The sequence below is a fragment of the Pseudophryne corroboree genome, chromosome 4 (genome assembly GCF_028390025.1).
Source record: "Pseudophryne corroboree isolate aPseCor3 chromosome 4, aPseCor3.hap2, whole genome shotgun sequence".
NCBI lineage: Eukaryota > Metazoa > Chordata > Amphibia > Anura > Myobatrachidae > Pseudophryne > Pseudophryne corroboree.
Window position 1 is genome coordinate 381,807,810 of NC_086447.1, and position 14,835 is coordinate 381,822,644.

Here is a 14,835-nt window from a genome sequence, read left to right on the forward strand (position 1 = left end):
GCATCTCCGTCTGGACGCGCGCACCTGTGACATAGATGCACTCCATTCACTAGAATGGGAGTGCGTCTCTGTTGCGCGCCCGGGTGGAGATGCTCAGAATGGGAGAGCATCTCCGTGCACTCCCGGTGTGACTAGGCGGACGGAACTACTAGTCACGCTGGGAGTGCATGTCTGCAATGGAGCTGCCTCAGATGAACGCGGCTCCACCTGTATCACACAAGGGGGAAGATTTATCAAGTGGGTATGTTTCCCATAGCAACCAAGTAGATTCTGGTCATCACTTTATAAAATGTACTATATAAATAATAAGTAGAATGATTGGCTGCTTTGTGTAACGCCTCCACTTGTCCTCTTTAGAAGGTCTGATAATTGTTCCATTTCAGTATATCTATAACAGTCTGTATAGTCCTAAAATGACTATGATGTTCATTGATAATCTGTACAAAATCAATTGGATCATTATAAAACATGTCGGTAAAAGCAGTCAGACTATGGGCCTAATTCAGACCTGATTGCAGCAGCAAAATTGTTCTCTAATGGGCAAAACCATGTTGCACTGCAGATGTGGCAGATATAACGTGTGCAGAGAGATTTAGATTTGGGTGGGTTGTGTTTAAACTGAAATCTAAATTGTAGTGTAAAAATAAAGCAGCCAGTATTTACCCTGCAAACAAACAAAATAACCCACCCAAATCTAACTCTCTCTGCACATGTTATATCTGCCACCCTGCACTGCATATAGTTTTGCCCATTAGAGACCAATTTTGCTGCTGCGATCAGGTCTGAATTCCGCCCTATATCTACTGATGTCTTGTGCATGTGATCATTTTCAAAACACACTAAAAGCTGCCAGTACAGGTTGAGTATCCCATATCCAAAATGCTTGGGACCAGAAGTATTTTGGATATCAGATTTTTCCATATTTTGGAATGATTGCAAACCATAGTGAGATATCATGGCAATGGAACCCAAGTCTAAGCACAGAACGCATTTATGTTTCATATACACCTTATACACACAGCCTGAAGGTAATTTTAGCCAATATTTTTAATGACTCTGTGTATTAAGCAAAGTTTGTGTACATTTATACAATTCATTTATGTTTCATATACACCTTATACACACAGCCTGAAGGTCATTTAATAAAATATTTTTTTTTACTTTGTGAATTAAACAAAGTTTGTGTACATTGAGCCATCAGAAAACAAAGGTTTCACTGTCTCAGTCTCCCTCAAAAATTTCCATATTTCGGAAAATTCTGTATTTCGGAATATTTGGATATGGGATACTCAACCTGTATTGCAGAAAGTGAATGAACAGCCGTATCTAATTGCTTGTTTTGACACATACACATATAGTCAAATTGGATATTCTTCTTGTCACTCAGTTATCCTGAGTGAGGTTAGCTTAATTTCCTAGCTGATGGACAGATATTGCAGCTAATTTGTTTCTTCAATACAGAGAGCAAGAGGAGCTTGCTAAATGAAAGAACAGAAGAAAGCTAGCAGTAGAGATTTGTATTGGGAAGATGAGTGTGACCAGCATAGTGTTACATTTGTGTATAATGCACAACATATTGTTTAAAATACAAATGACTCATGAATATAGGAAGTGCACCTTGTTTAGCCCACTATTTCTAAATGTGAGGTTTTAAAACATTTAAGTGCATAATGGAGTAATTACTAGGGAAAATTTTAAATTTTGAAATTGTTCACAGAAATTATTACCAATCCATCTCCATTATCACTCACCAGTATCACATTAATTAAATGGTAGGAACAAGTCATATGTTTCAGTACCATTCCCTTGCTACAGTAATCACTAATATTCAGTTACACTGCATTGTGTGATAAATACTCTAAAGCTGGGTACACACTAGACAATACAGTTTGTCATCCAATCTGGATAGACATATTGGGCACATCTTCTAGTATTTCCCCGCTATGTTGCTTACAATGCACATTCCCGTGGGTAATCAGTGATAGCCTCTTTTGGCTCTACATGCAGGACCAATGGAAGACACCGCGAGTGCCATGCTGGCAAATGCAGCATGGCCATCTCCATCGCTCTCAGCATCAGCAAGTGTGTATACACTTGCCGATGCTTGTTTCCCTACCATGTCCAGTCACTGCCGATGTCACTGGGAATACACACACTTACTGATGTTGGCTCCACCCTCAGTTCCCGTCACTACCAATATTACTGGGTACGCACATTGTCTAGAGAATACCCAGTTTAAGTGTGAGCAAAATAAGAGAGTAATGCTTGGCTACATAATTTCATTACATTTACCAAAATTCATATTGGTTTACAAATGTCGGCCTTCATAGATTACTTTGCAATTATAACTGAATGTACAGGGTGGTATCCAATTAGCCGTGGGAAAAAATCAGGTGCAAAAAACATCCGTTATGCACACTATGTTTTTTACAGACTATCCAATTAGATCTTCTGTAAAAAAATTTAAAAAAAATCTCACGAAAACACACAGATTCTGTGAAACCTGTGTGTTTTTGGTGGCTGCAATTCCCCATTTTCACATAATAATGAGGCTGCTTTCAGGGACTTGGTTTCCCCTGCCTGAGGCAGATGAAACAAAATCCCTGATAAACTGTGTTTCACGCCAGCTTATTGGAGCTAATTGGATAGCCCTCAGTGAGACAATTAGCAGTGGTAATTTACCGTGGCTAATTGGATATTGCCCATAGTGTTTCATCTGGTGTTAAAAAATCACGTTTTAGGTTATTTTACGGTTACATTTACAATAATAAACACAGCAGAAAAAACTATTTCAAATTGGTAAATGTTGTTAAAACAATATATACTTGCCTGAATTCCTGATCCTTCAGTCACTATAATTTTCCAAACGCAGTTTAAACTGTTACCATAAGGCTCAGGGAAGCCAGGGGATAATATTGTTCCTCTCCTCTCTGTGAAATTTCCACTGCATGGAACTAAAAAGATGAATGAAAATAATTTAAATATAATATATGTACATGTACAGTAATTGACAATTTAGATAAAAGAATGAAACAAAAAATACAGTAATTACATAACTAATTTAGAAAATTATTTTATTAGAAATAAAAAATGTTTTTGTCCATATTTTAGTGATGTTTTACATTCAGAATTGTGTTGTCCATTGGGAGCTTTTGCTATTGATATTTACCACAAGTAATATAGCATGAAAACATTAAACTATCACTAAACTTTAAAGCTGTTGTAAATGTATTCAACAAGACCTCAGGCATATTTATCACAATTCGTATCTCTGATGTGGATGGGATGTAATACATTAGCCCAAATTTGCATTGCGATATTTTGAATAATCTGCATGAATGTATAAAATATAACATGCAGTACCAGAGTATGCGAGAAAGCTCTGTCCATGTGAATCTTTTCCCTGCACTTCTCAGGGTATTTTTGCAAAAAATACCTTGAGACTGTGCCTTTGCATGTGCTGCTGACTACCAATTCCCGAGCACCCATCTGCTCCGTTAAGGTTACACTTACCTCCGTTCAGGTGATCTGGTGAGCTCATCTGATCACTGGGCTCCTGCTATGTGACCATGGTCATCTAATCAGTGCTGTAAACTGAGATGCCGGCAAGACTTCACAACAGATACGATGACCAGGTGTTACAGAAGAAGAACACAATCCCTTCTCCAGATCACCGCTCATTGAATGGAGGTAAGTTTTTAGTTTAATTTATTTTTGAAACTGTTGTTTTCACTGTGATCAGCCTGCGGTCTATTTAGACACACAAGGATAACCACAGAGCAGGAATAGTAGAACCAGAAGGAAGCCTGTATAATGCCATCTGAAGATGGTGCATTATCACAAGCACCCTCCGGTATTTTATTTTAATAAATTTGAGCTGATCAAATGTTCCATTACAAATATGGGAAATGTGAACGGATTACTAAAAAAATATATTTTAAGGGCTTAGAGAAGAATTTTGTGAATTCTCCTCCAATTTCTATTAGTACATTCATGTGATACTAAAATAATGTGAAAAGGGTGTATAAAGAAATTCACATTGTTTAAGCAATTTTACAAATATGCTCCTCAATTTACTTTTGTTTAGCTTCATACATATTAATTAATTTAAAATAAACCTAAAATATTTTACATATTGTAATTTAAGATTATCTTGAGTGTATTGAACCAATGCCTGATTTTTGTGGTACTGTTATAAAGTAAATGTTGCTAAAAAAAGAATATATATACAGTGTATATATATATATACTTGTGCAATAAATATACTAAAGATAATATTTATTGCTGGTATGTAATACAATCATATGTTATGTCAGTGGTTCCCAAACTGTTTACATAGGCACCCTGGGGTGCCACAAGGCTCTTGCAGGCATGCCTCGGGTTGGTTGTCCAGAATCAAATCAAATTTATTATGGTAACAGTGATAGGCAAAACCATTGCTAGTGGCAGCCAATCGTAAAACGTGGACAGTTAGAGGCACAAACACCTAACTGAACATAAGGATGACAAGTATGCACAATTTACTTAATTTAATTAAAATATATCAATAATAAACTTTTAAACTAGAGGTGCTTTGAAAAAATGCTGACACTCTATTGTGCTGTGATTCAAAAAAGTTTGGGAACCACTGGTTTATGTACTTGTAAGGCCTGAGATAGGTTCTGCCTTTTTTTTACTGCTTTATTTTTGCTGGTTGAATGGTGTCAAATATAATAAGACCAATAGGTATTATATATAAGACTATATAATGGGGTTGGGTATGCGTGACTGACGGATAGCAAAATTAGTAATTATGCCACATGCATGTTTTGAAGTGATAGTTGACTTGAGATCAGAAACCACAGGGTTAAAGTTGAGGAGTGAACATGGGAGGTAATTCCAAGTTGATCGCAGCAGGAAATTTTTTAGCAGTTGGCCAAAACCATGTGCACTGCAGGGGGGGCAGATATAACATGTGCAGAGAGAGTTAGATTTGGGTGGGTTATTTTGTTTCTGTGCAGGGTAAATATTGGCTGCTTTATTTTTACACTGCAATTTAGATTGCAGATTGAACACACCACACCCAAATCTAACTCTCTCTGCACATGTTAAATCTGCCTCCCCTGCAGTGCACATGGTTTTGCCCAGTTGCTAACAGAATTCCTGCTGCGATCAACTTGGAATTACCCCCAAGGTTCCCATGCAGTTGTATGCTGTATCCAGTTTGTGGAAGGCATTATATTTTCTGATTAAAATTCTGAGGTGTCACATGTTTTAAGTTTTTGAGTGACACATTTTAATTGTGTATTTGGATAGCAGATTGGCATACAAATTTAAACATGGATATTTCCAGATCACATTCTAAAATCTCATCTGTCATTCTGGAGATGTTATCACTCTCATATCCAAGATGTTTCATTCCCTTAACGCTTTTATTGCCAATTTACTAAAAATAAAGAAAATACAAAGCTTACTGGAGCTCGGCTGTCCTGATAAATAATTTGCTGAAGCCTCAATATGTCTCTTTATACATTACCACTTGCCATTTACCAGCAACATGTAATGACAAACTCATTTCATTCTTTTGTGTTTTTGTTTTATTAATATTGATTTGACCTTTGGGCAAGCACAAGGATTTAAAATATATTGATTCTCTCTCTACAAATTATACTTATTTAAAAGGATCACCAAAGACAAATATCATATAGTGGATGAAACTTTCCATATATACAGTAGATACTGTACTCATCTTTGACATGCCTTTTAATACAGATTTTTATTTTGCTAAAGATGGAGAGATTTATTAATATATAATCATTTTAGAATTCTTTTTTGTTTATCACACTTTTTTGTTTATGTAGTAGGACAAAACAGTAAAAAATTATTAAATGCAATATTGTAGAAGCAAACATTCATCTCAATTACTTCAGAAATCTCAATTTTCCAGAGATTTCAACCTATATACCAGGTTGACAATTGTGTTTTAAACTTCATCATAGTCTTCCACCTGCACTATTTAAGTCCCATTAACTGTAATTTACTAACTGAAGAGTATACAGAAGCATAGGGCATCTAATTTTAAAGTGACACTTATTTATCCATCATGGACTTACAAACAGTAGTTGCACATTGATTTTCCTCTTTTGGGAACTGATTCTATAAAAATTTTCTGCACATCTTTTGCTATGGGATGTTTTAACTCATGGTGGATTTTGATCGATTTTAATAGATTTCATATCAATCAAAAATTGATTTCTATTGATGTTGGGCTTCTAGGGCTAATACAAACATTTACTAACATTTAAAAATGAATATAAAAAATCATCTGTCAGTAAATATGTGTTTTACCCTTGGAAGCCCAACATCAATTACTGAAATCTATTAAACTCAATCAAAAACAAGCTTTAGTAAATATACCAATTTGTGTAGGTTTTCTTTTTGTTATACCATCTCAATTTATATTCTAAACATTATTTAAAAGAGGAAACCAACTGCATTTAATGAGGGGATCTTTTTTTATTTGACAGTATATGGTGGAGATCTTCGATTTAGATCCTCCACAGGTGTGGAATTTATTTTGGTTGCACTGTTTAAGTCATCGTCAGGTAATCACTAATCACCAAACAATATTTTTTTAAGTGTATCTCATTTTAAAGGTATGTGCACAACAATATGGCCAAGACAGGGAACAATGTGCTCTTCTTTTAATTTGTTGCAGTGGTGGGAGTGGGATGGGGGCTGGTCACGCTGAATAGGTACCCTCTAGTTCTATCATGACAGACAGTTTCATCCACCATGTTAAGCTGACGTTTGAAACGACCATAATCTATCCTCCAGGTCACTGATGTACAATACTGTGCAAATGTTTTAAGCAGGTGTAGAAAAAGTGCTGCAAAGTAAGAATGCTTTCAAAAATAGAAGTGTTAATAGTTTATTTTTACCAATTAAGAAAATGCAAAGTGAATGAACAGATGAGAAATCTAAAACAAATCAATATTTGGTGTGACCAGCCTTTGCCTTCAAAACAGCGTAAATTCTTATAGATACAGTTGCACACAGTTTTTGAAGGAACTCAGCAGGGAGGTTGTTCCAAAATTCTTAGAGATCTAACCACATATCTTAGTAGGAGAGTTGGGGATTCGGTCAGGTTTAATGGTGTCCTCAATGGTGAGAAACACAGGCAGGTACTTATCCATCATGCAGTACTATCAGGGAGGCATCTAATTGGCTTCAAATTTTTTCTGCAGCAGGAAAATGAACCAGATTTATTCAGTTGTAATAGACAATAATTTTGATTTTGCAATAGCTCATACAATCTAAAACTAAAGACTGCACAAAAAATTAATACATAGCAGGAAAATGAACATACAGCCAATTTCATTAAGAACTAACTTCAGCATAAAGAAGAACAAGGAGATATGGCCCCCACAGAGCCCTGATCTCAACACCGTCAAGTCTGTCAGGAATTATCTTAAAATACAGAAGGATTTGAGCAAGACTATATCCACAGAAGATCTGTGGTTAGTTCTTCAAGACATTTGCTACAACCTCCCTGTCGAGTTCCTTCAAAAACTGTGTGCAAGTGTATCTAGAAGAAATTATGCTGTTTTGAAGGCAAAGGGTGGTAACACCAAATATTGATTTGATTTAGATTTCTATTTTGTTCATTCACTTTGCATTTTGTTACTTAAAAATAAATTATTAACACTTCTATTTTTTAAAGCATTCTTACTTTGCAAAAGTTTTAGGCAGGTGTGGAAGCAAATGCTACAGAGTATTTTACACTGTCAGACTGGCCACATGACAGTATCTCATGGATAACCTCTTAATGGGAAAATGCTCATATCATATACCATTCAAAAGTACATGTAATCCTATTACTGTCCTTAACTATCATGTCTCCATTCCTTGAAAACTGACAACACAGCAAAGAATATACTTAGGAAAATCCAACAGCTGTATAAAAGCCATGCGCACACTTATCCACTGGATACTGTGAAGGAAGCTTGTTGTAATTGTGGTCACATCAAGAGTAACAACACAGTTGTAAGACCACCCCAGAAACAATAACTTGAGTTCTATGAAAAAAAGAAAACGTACCTCATCCCCAAATCAATTTTCTAGCCCTCATTTTAAAGTTAAGTTTATTTCAGGTTGTTTTGCATTTGAGTATTCAATTATACCCCTTTTTCATGTGAAAATATCCCGATCTTTTTGTGAAAACACATAGGATGCAGGATAAATTCCCAGACCTATATGTTTTCTTGAAAAAAAAGGGGGTGATAGGGCTGGTTATCGCAGATTTGCTATGCCTTCCTCCAGCAGGTAAAAAGAAAACCCTGATGAGTGCTGGCAGTGGCAAACTTTGGGTACAATTGAATATCCCGGGGGGAGGGGGGGGGTATCAATTAGCCATGGTAAAGTACCATGACTAATTGAATATCACCATTAATGTTTTATTTGTAAAAAACTACTGTAGCTTTTTGTTTGTATATACAGTAACTGTCTAATTCAGTATGTAACAATTAAAAGATGTTTTCTTATAAATATCAAATAATCATTTTCTACTCATGATGAAAAAGGTTTGAATATTGATGCCATAAAGTTGTTGCCTTCAAGCTTCTTTTTTGAGGCCTCCTGTCCATTGCTAGTACTTTGAACACACTGATAATAAAATCAATAGAGGACTCATCTGCCTTTATTAATATGTGTCCACTGAGCACTCTAGATAAGACAGTCATTTGCAAAGGTGATTTCATCATGAAAAGAAAACATTGACAATCTTTTCTGAAGCTGCTTGGTTACATTATCTGAATAAAGGCTTGCAGTCTAGAGCACTTCAAATTGATTTGTACAGTATCTGAAAATGTATAGTCAGAGCTTAATATTCAGTATCAAATTTAGTGCTTATCATTTTCTAGCAAAATGGGGCGACTGCATAATCATTTGTACTATATAATATTATTTAAGCAGATTTATTCAGGTGTAATAGACAATAATTATGATTTTGCAATAGCTCATACAAACTAAAACTAATTAAAGACTGCACAAAAAATTAATACATAGCAGGATTTCAATTATAAAATGTCATAAGAAATTAATATACCTATACAACTGGGCACAGTATCATTCCATTGTGCTAAAGCATTTGGTACCCTCTGACAATGAATAGCTTTAGACCCTTGAAGTAAGTAGCCAGGGTTGCATTCAAATCGGATGACGGAACCTGCTGAGAATTCAGAACCAATTCTTCTGCCATATCTGGGTTCAGGAACAGAGCTACACTGCGTATCACTAGTACGTGGTACCGCTACAAAAAGAAAACAAAAAAAAATATTATGTATCATAGTCAACAGAGTTATCACAGATAAACTTTATGTTAATATGTTTGATATAATAAAAATACAGGTATGGGATCTATTATTTAGAAACCGATCATACAGAACATATACAAAAAATAATAATAATCCTAATAACAACTCATTGAAGATGTCATATTGGCATATATGCAGACACAATCAGCAAGTATCTCATCTTCCATTACCTACAGTATAAGAGAAACTGCTGAACATTTAGCAAAAATAAGTAAATTTGAACTTTGGCAAAACCACGTTGTATTGCAGGCAAGGCAGTTGGTAAATGTGCAGAGATATTTAGATTTGAGAGGAGTGTGTCCAAATTCAAATATACATTGCAGTCTAAAAATAAAGCTGTCCAACATTTGTAAGCTACAGTACATGCAAAAGCAACAAGTATTTACCCTGCATATAAAAAACAAATGTATTTGCACCACTAGCATTGCAACAGGGTTTGTCCATGTCTTTGCTTTACTCCATCCTCAAAATCAGGCCCTTAATTAAGAGGGTAATATCAGGAGTAATGTATGAATAGATATTCAATGTTCAATGAACATTGTTCATTACCATTTAATAAAATACAGTGCAATTGGTTCCATATTTATAACTTATGCAGTGCAAGAATGAAAAGCTGTAGGGTCAGTTTAGCTCTGGCAAATCCAGTGCTTGCTGCTTTTTTCTTTTCACTGCTTTTTTTCTTCCTTTTTTTGTGCTTTGTAACAGGAATAATCGCCTGGTGTGCGTAATGGCAGAAGTTCAGGCTTAGAATAAACACTTCTTCTTCTTGTGTCTTCCAAACTCCTGTGTTAAAAATTTTCCGTTGGGACCTAAGATTGCAGTCTGTACTGCAATTTTGTTTCAATCAACTGCACAGCAATAGATATATAAAAGTGATTGCTCATCTACACTCAAAATAAAATATAAAAGTTTATTATCGGCTTAAAAGAAAACACAATGGGCTTGATGCCAAGTGAATGCTATGCCAGTTGGTATAGTGTGGTTTGCATGAATTCACTTTGCATTGCCAGGATTGGTAGGTACACATGCATTCATGTATTTTTGCATGATTATGCTATTTACATTTGTAACTGAATGTGCACAAAGGAGGCTCTGAAATGCAGGTCAAGTGCAGTAAGGGTTTGTGACCACACCTGTCTCATGACCATACAAAAACATGGTACAGTATATCTGTGTACACACAGGGCTGCCAAATAACAACTACATGCCCAGGCCAAATCCTAGGAGGAGTGGCCATGTCCCCTCAAAAAAAAAAAAGAGGAATAGCTTTTCTGGCACCGTGAGAGCTTTTCTGGCACCACACAGGGAGCAGCAGCAGCTGCTGCTCCCCTCAGAAACACTGCAAAGGTGGACAATAACCCCATTAGCAGCTGACCCAAACTGAGCACTCTTCTACCCCCCCCCCTTCCCAGCATATCCAGGCATAGGCACTAAGTACCCCACCTCCTGTCTCGTTGCTACTGTGTCTACATTTCTGCAACAACAACACCATGTGCATCAATGTGTGGAGTACAGTACTGCACTATACCTCTCAACTACCCCGATTTTCATGAGACATACCCATTTTTTGGTACTGTCCCATAGTTCCACCAGAGGGCCGCAGTGAAGTATGGTGGGGTGGGGGCAGTTGGGAGGCTCCTGTAACTCGCTGCTCTGCCTATCAAAGCAGCAGTGAATAGACATTGTGCACATGCACACAGCATCTATTCACAGGAGACAGAGGGACAGGGTGCATGCCAGCAGATCACAGAGTGCTGGGCATACCCTAAAGTGATGTAAAATGGGGGCATGGCTTCGGTTTAGCATTCCCGTGAAGCCATGCCCCTTTCCAACAGTCTACATTCCCTTTTCAGGCAGGTGCGGCTTTTCCGCGTGAAAGGATCCTGCATTGCAGTTACTAGAAGTTGGGAGGTATGTGTGTCATGACTCCACAATGCAGCTACAGATGTGACAACATACAGTACACCTATCCTTTTTGTGCCATACGGTGCAAGATGCATTGTTCAGCTTTCCGCTCTCTGCCATGGGTAGTTATTCCTGCAATGTTGTACTTCTTTCTATTTACTATTCTATTTAATATTTCGTACTATTTCTAAATTTAGGACCTTATTCAGAGATTGATACAGCTTCTGCATTCGCATGCAGCAGCCATCTCCACAGGGTCTGCACACGCGCACCAGCCATATTGCAGGAAGAATGCGATCGCATGTGAATGACAGGATATGGGCATCTGGGAGGGGGGATCCGTAAACACAGGCATGTAATGGCCGTTTACAGGGCTGGCTGCATTTCCTGCGATAGGAAAAATAGCAGTGAGGCTGCGTATGGCCGGGGTCGACCTCTAACCGAAGCGACAGTCAGGCTGCATATGCAGGGGTCAACCTCTATCCGATGTGACCGCATTTGATTTGCACTTGCATCACGGGGTGAAGCTACACATGCTGGGTAAGAAAATAAGAAACAAGCAGATATAGAAAACTAACATACAGTACTGTACATAAAGATAAGCAATACAAAAGCTAAAGTTGCAGTACACATAAAAAGGAACAGGATGCAAGTCTTACTACAGAATTGTTAAACTCCTATCTGGGAGTGGTTCATTGGTTCTTGACATTGGGGCTAATTCAGACCTGAACGCTAGAGTGCGTTTTTGCATCCCTGCAATCAGGTAGTCGCTGCCTACAGAGGGAGGGGGAATTCACTGTGCAGGTGTGCGATCACATGTGCAGGAGAGCTGCACAAACAGAAGTTTGTGCAGTCTCTGCACAGCCCAGGACTTACTCAGCAGCTGCGATGATCGGGGCCGGAGCTGTCGTCACAAATCCTCCCACAAAATGATGGGTCCCTCCTGCATTATCTTGTTAGTCAATGATATTTTATCATATATGTACTGCTGAGGATATTCAGAGATGAACGCAGATTGCTGCATACGCAGCTGGATCTGCATTTATCTCTGCACATGCTGAGGGTCACCCAGCACAGGGCAAGGCAGCCCAGCATGTGTTGGTCCGCCTTCCGATGTGTCCACAATCTAATTGCAGATGCACTAGAACTAGGGTTTACAACTGGCAGCGCAGGCTGGCTGCGCTGTCAGGCAGTCGGTAGACTTTTTTTGGAGCGGCTACATGTGATGTCACGCAGCCACCCCAAAAATAGTCCTGACCTGCCTCTGATTTGTGCAGCCCACCCAGGCAATGCTTAGTTGCCTCCCCTGCCCACCCCCAAATGGCCTGAACTGTCAATCATAATGCACCCACATTCTTCAAGGATGCGGCCACAGTGTGAAGGGTCAAACATGCACACTACGGCAAGTGCACATGTGCAGGCAGCCTGAATGTAGCCACTGTGTTTGGGTCTGAATAGACTCCTATGTCTTTAGGGCTTCTCATATTACAGTATATTGTAAGTGATTTTATGTGACTAGTTAATGCTCCATACTCTGTTGTTTAAGTCTACTCTATTCTGCACAGATATGCATTTGTTTGCCTATGCTTTGCTGCCTTCTTGCCATGTGACAGATGAAAGGGTAATAGCCTCAATTTTATTCTCTGCTTCAGTAATCTCTGTGTATTACGTGCTGAAAGGTTGTGTTATGTCTGTCTTACCCTACAGGCTTATGAACCTTAATCAGTAAGGATTGCAGTTTGTGCTAAAAAGCAGTTACTGCAATCAAATAGTTGCTGCCCAGAAATTGATAAAAAATGCACATTGCATAAAATGCGAATGCAACGCAATATGCAGGTGTTCGTTGAACCATACACAATTACCGGAACATCAAAGATTTTTCCTATCTGCGCCGGGCATGGTCATCCACAATTCTTGCGATACAAGAGGCTGGAAGTGGTCATCGCTGTCAGAGGCTCTCCTTATAAATGCCTGGGCATGCCTGAGTTTTTTAAGAAAATTGCAGGTTTCCACCCAGAAATGCCAACTTCCTGTCAATCAAACAGTGGCTGCATTGCGATCATGATGTGTATGCATTTTCTGTTGCTATTATTACTCGCGCATGCACAATGCTAACGCTGTGCATACATAGTTGTTTAATAATCGGTCAGATTGCAATTCACAAGTTTTGCAATCCTTACTGAATAAGGTCCAATATCTTCTACAGCTATATTATATGGACGATCATTTCAGGCTGTATGATTAAGAGGTGGGAGTTCCAGATGGTCATTGTCTGTGCATTAAGAAATGGACTTGGTTTAGCTATCTGAATAGTTACACACTCTTTACGTGTAATAATGGTTAAAAAAATATATGTTTTAATTGCGATTATGAGATACTTGTAACCAGTATGGGTGAGTACAGTACAGTCCTGATACAATTGCAGAGAGATTGATGTGCATTGCAAGGGTTTTGTGGTATTGTCAGAAAACACTGTAGTAGGAAAAGTGTGAAAAAGGTTGCAAACATTTAACTAGACTGTCTAGAAAGAGTATAATAGAGTAATGTGGTGAAGGCATATTGGTATAGCCAACATGAATTATTTGTATTTTTAAGATACTAAATGCCCCAATCCAGATCTGCAAATTTAAAACATAAATACAGGTTGAGTATCCCATATCCAAATATTCAGAAATACGGAATATTCCGAAATACAGACTTTTTTGCGTGAGAGTGAGATAGTGAAACCTTTGTTTTCTGATGGCTCAATGTACACAAACTTTGTTTAATACACACAGTTATTAAAAATATTGTATTAAATTACCTTCAGGCTGTGTATATAAGGTGTATATGAAACATAAATGAATTGTGCAAATGTACACACACGTTGTTCAATGCACAAACTTACAAAAAATATTGGCTAAAATTACCTTCCGGCTGTGTGTATAAGGTGTATATGTAACATAAATGCATTCTGTGCTTAGATTTAGGTCCCATCACCATGATATCTCATTATGGTATGCAATTATTCCAAAATACGGAAAAATCCGATATCCAAAATACCTCTGGTCCCAAGCATTTTGGATAAGGGATACTCAACTGTATATATTAGGGACAAATTTAAAGGCTAAAATATCTTCTTAAATAAATGTAATGTAAACTTCGGATCTGTGTAACCTGATAATGAGCTAAGAGGTGGAGCGATGCAAGAGAAGAGATGTGTTGTGTCATCAAAGGTGAGGTGCAGGGTGGAAGTGGGAGTTTTACTTTCCAGTGGCATTTTTAGAGGTGGGCTGTGGTGGTTGCAATGAGAGCCCCAGGAAGGATATGTCTTTGCAGTTTGAAGGTGGTTACAGGGAAATCTATAAATAGGCCCATCAAGTCAGCCCCATACTGAAATCATGCCAGTCTTTAAAGGGGGTTAGCTGCTTTAGCACACTATTTTTAATGCAGCAGAGCCCCATAGAGAAGCAGGGGAAATTGTGAAGGCTGTGCTAAGGTCTGTGTTAGGAAGAAGCTACAGTATATTATCTGTAAAGGGTCAATCCACTGAGAAGTAGAAGAGGAGCAAAGAGAGGCAGACTTGTGTGTGACCATT

At 37.9% G+C, this 14,835-nt stretch overlaps 1 protein-coding gene across 1 annotated transcript in view; it reads right to left on the bottom strand.

The window, feature by feature from the left end:
• The window catches only part of CSMD1 (CUB and Sushi multiple domains 1), a 2,470,978-nt gene that overhangs the window by 360,151 nt on the left and 2,095,992 nt on the right, over nt 1-14,835 (bottom strand). Inside the window, 2 exon segments of the mRNA XM_063916678.1 lie at nt 2,830-2,954; nt 9,086-9,289. Of these exon segments, the coding sequence (XP_063772748.1) occupies nt 2,830-2,954; nt 9,086-9,289 (329 nt within the window).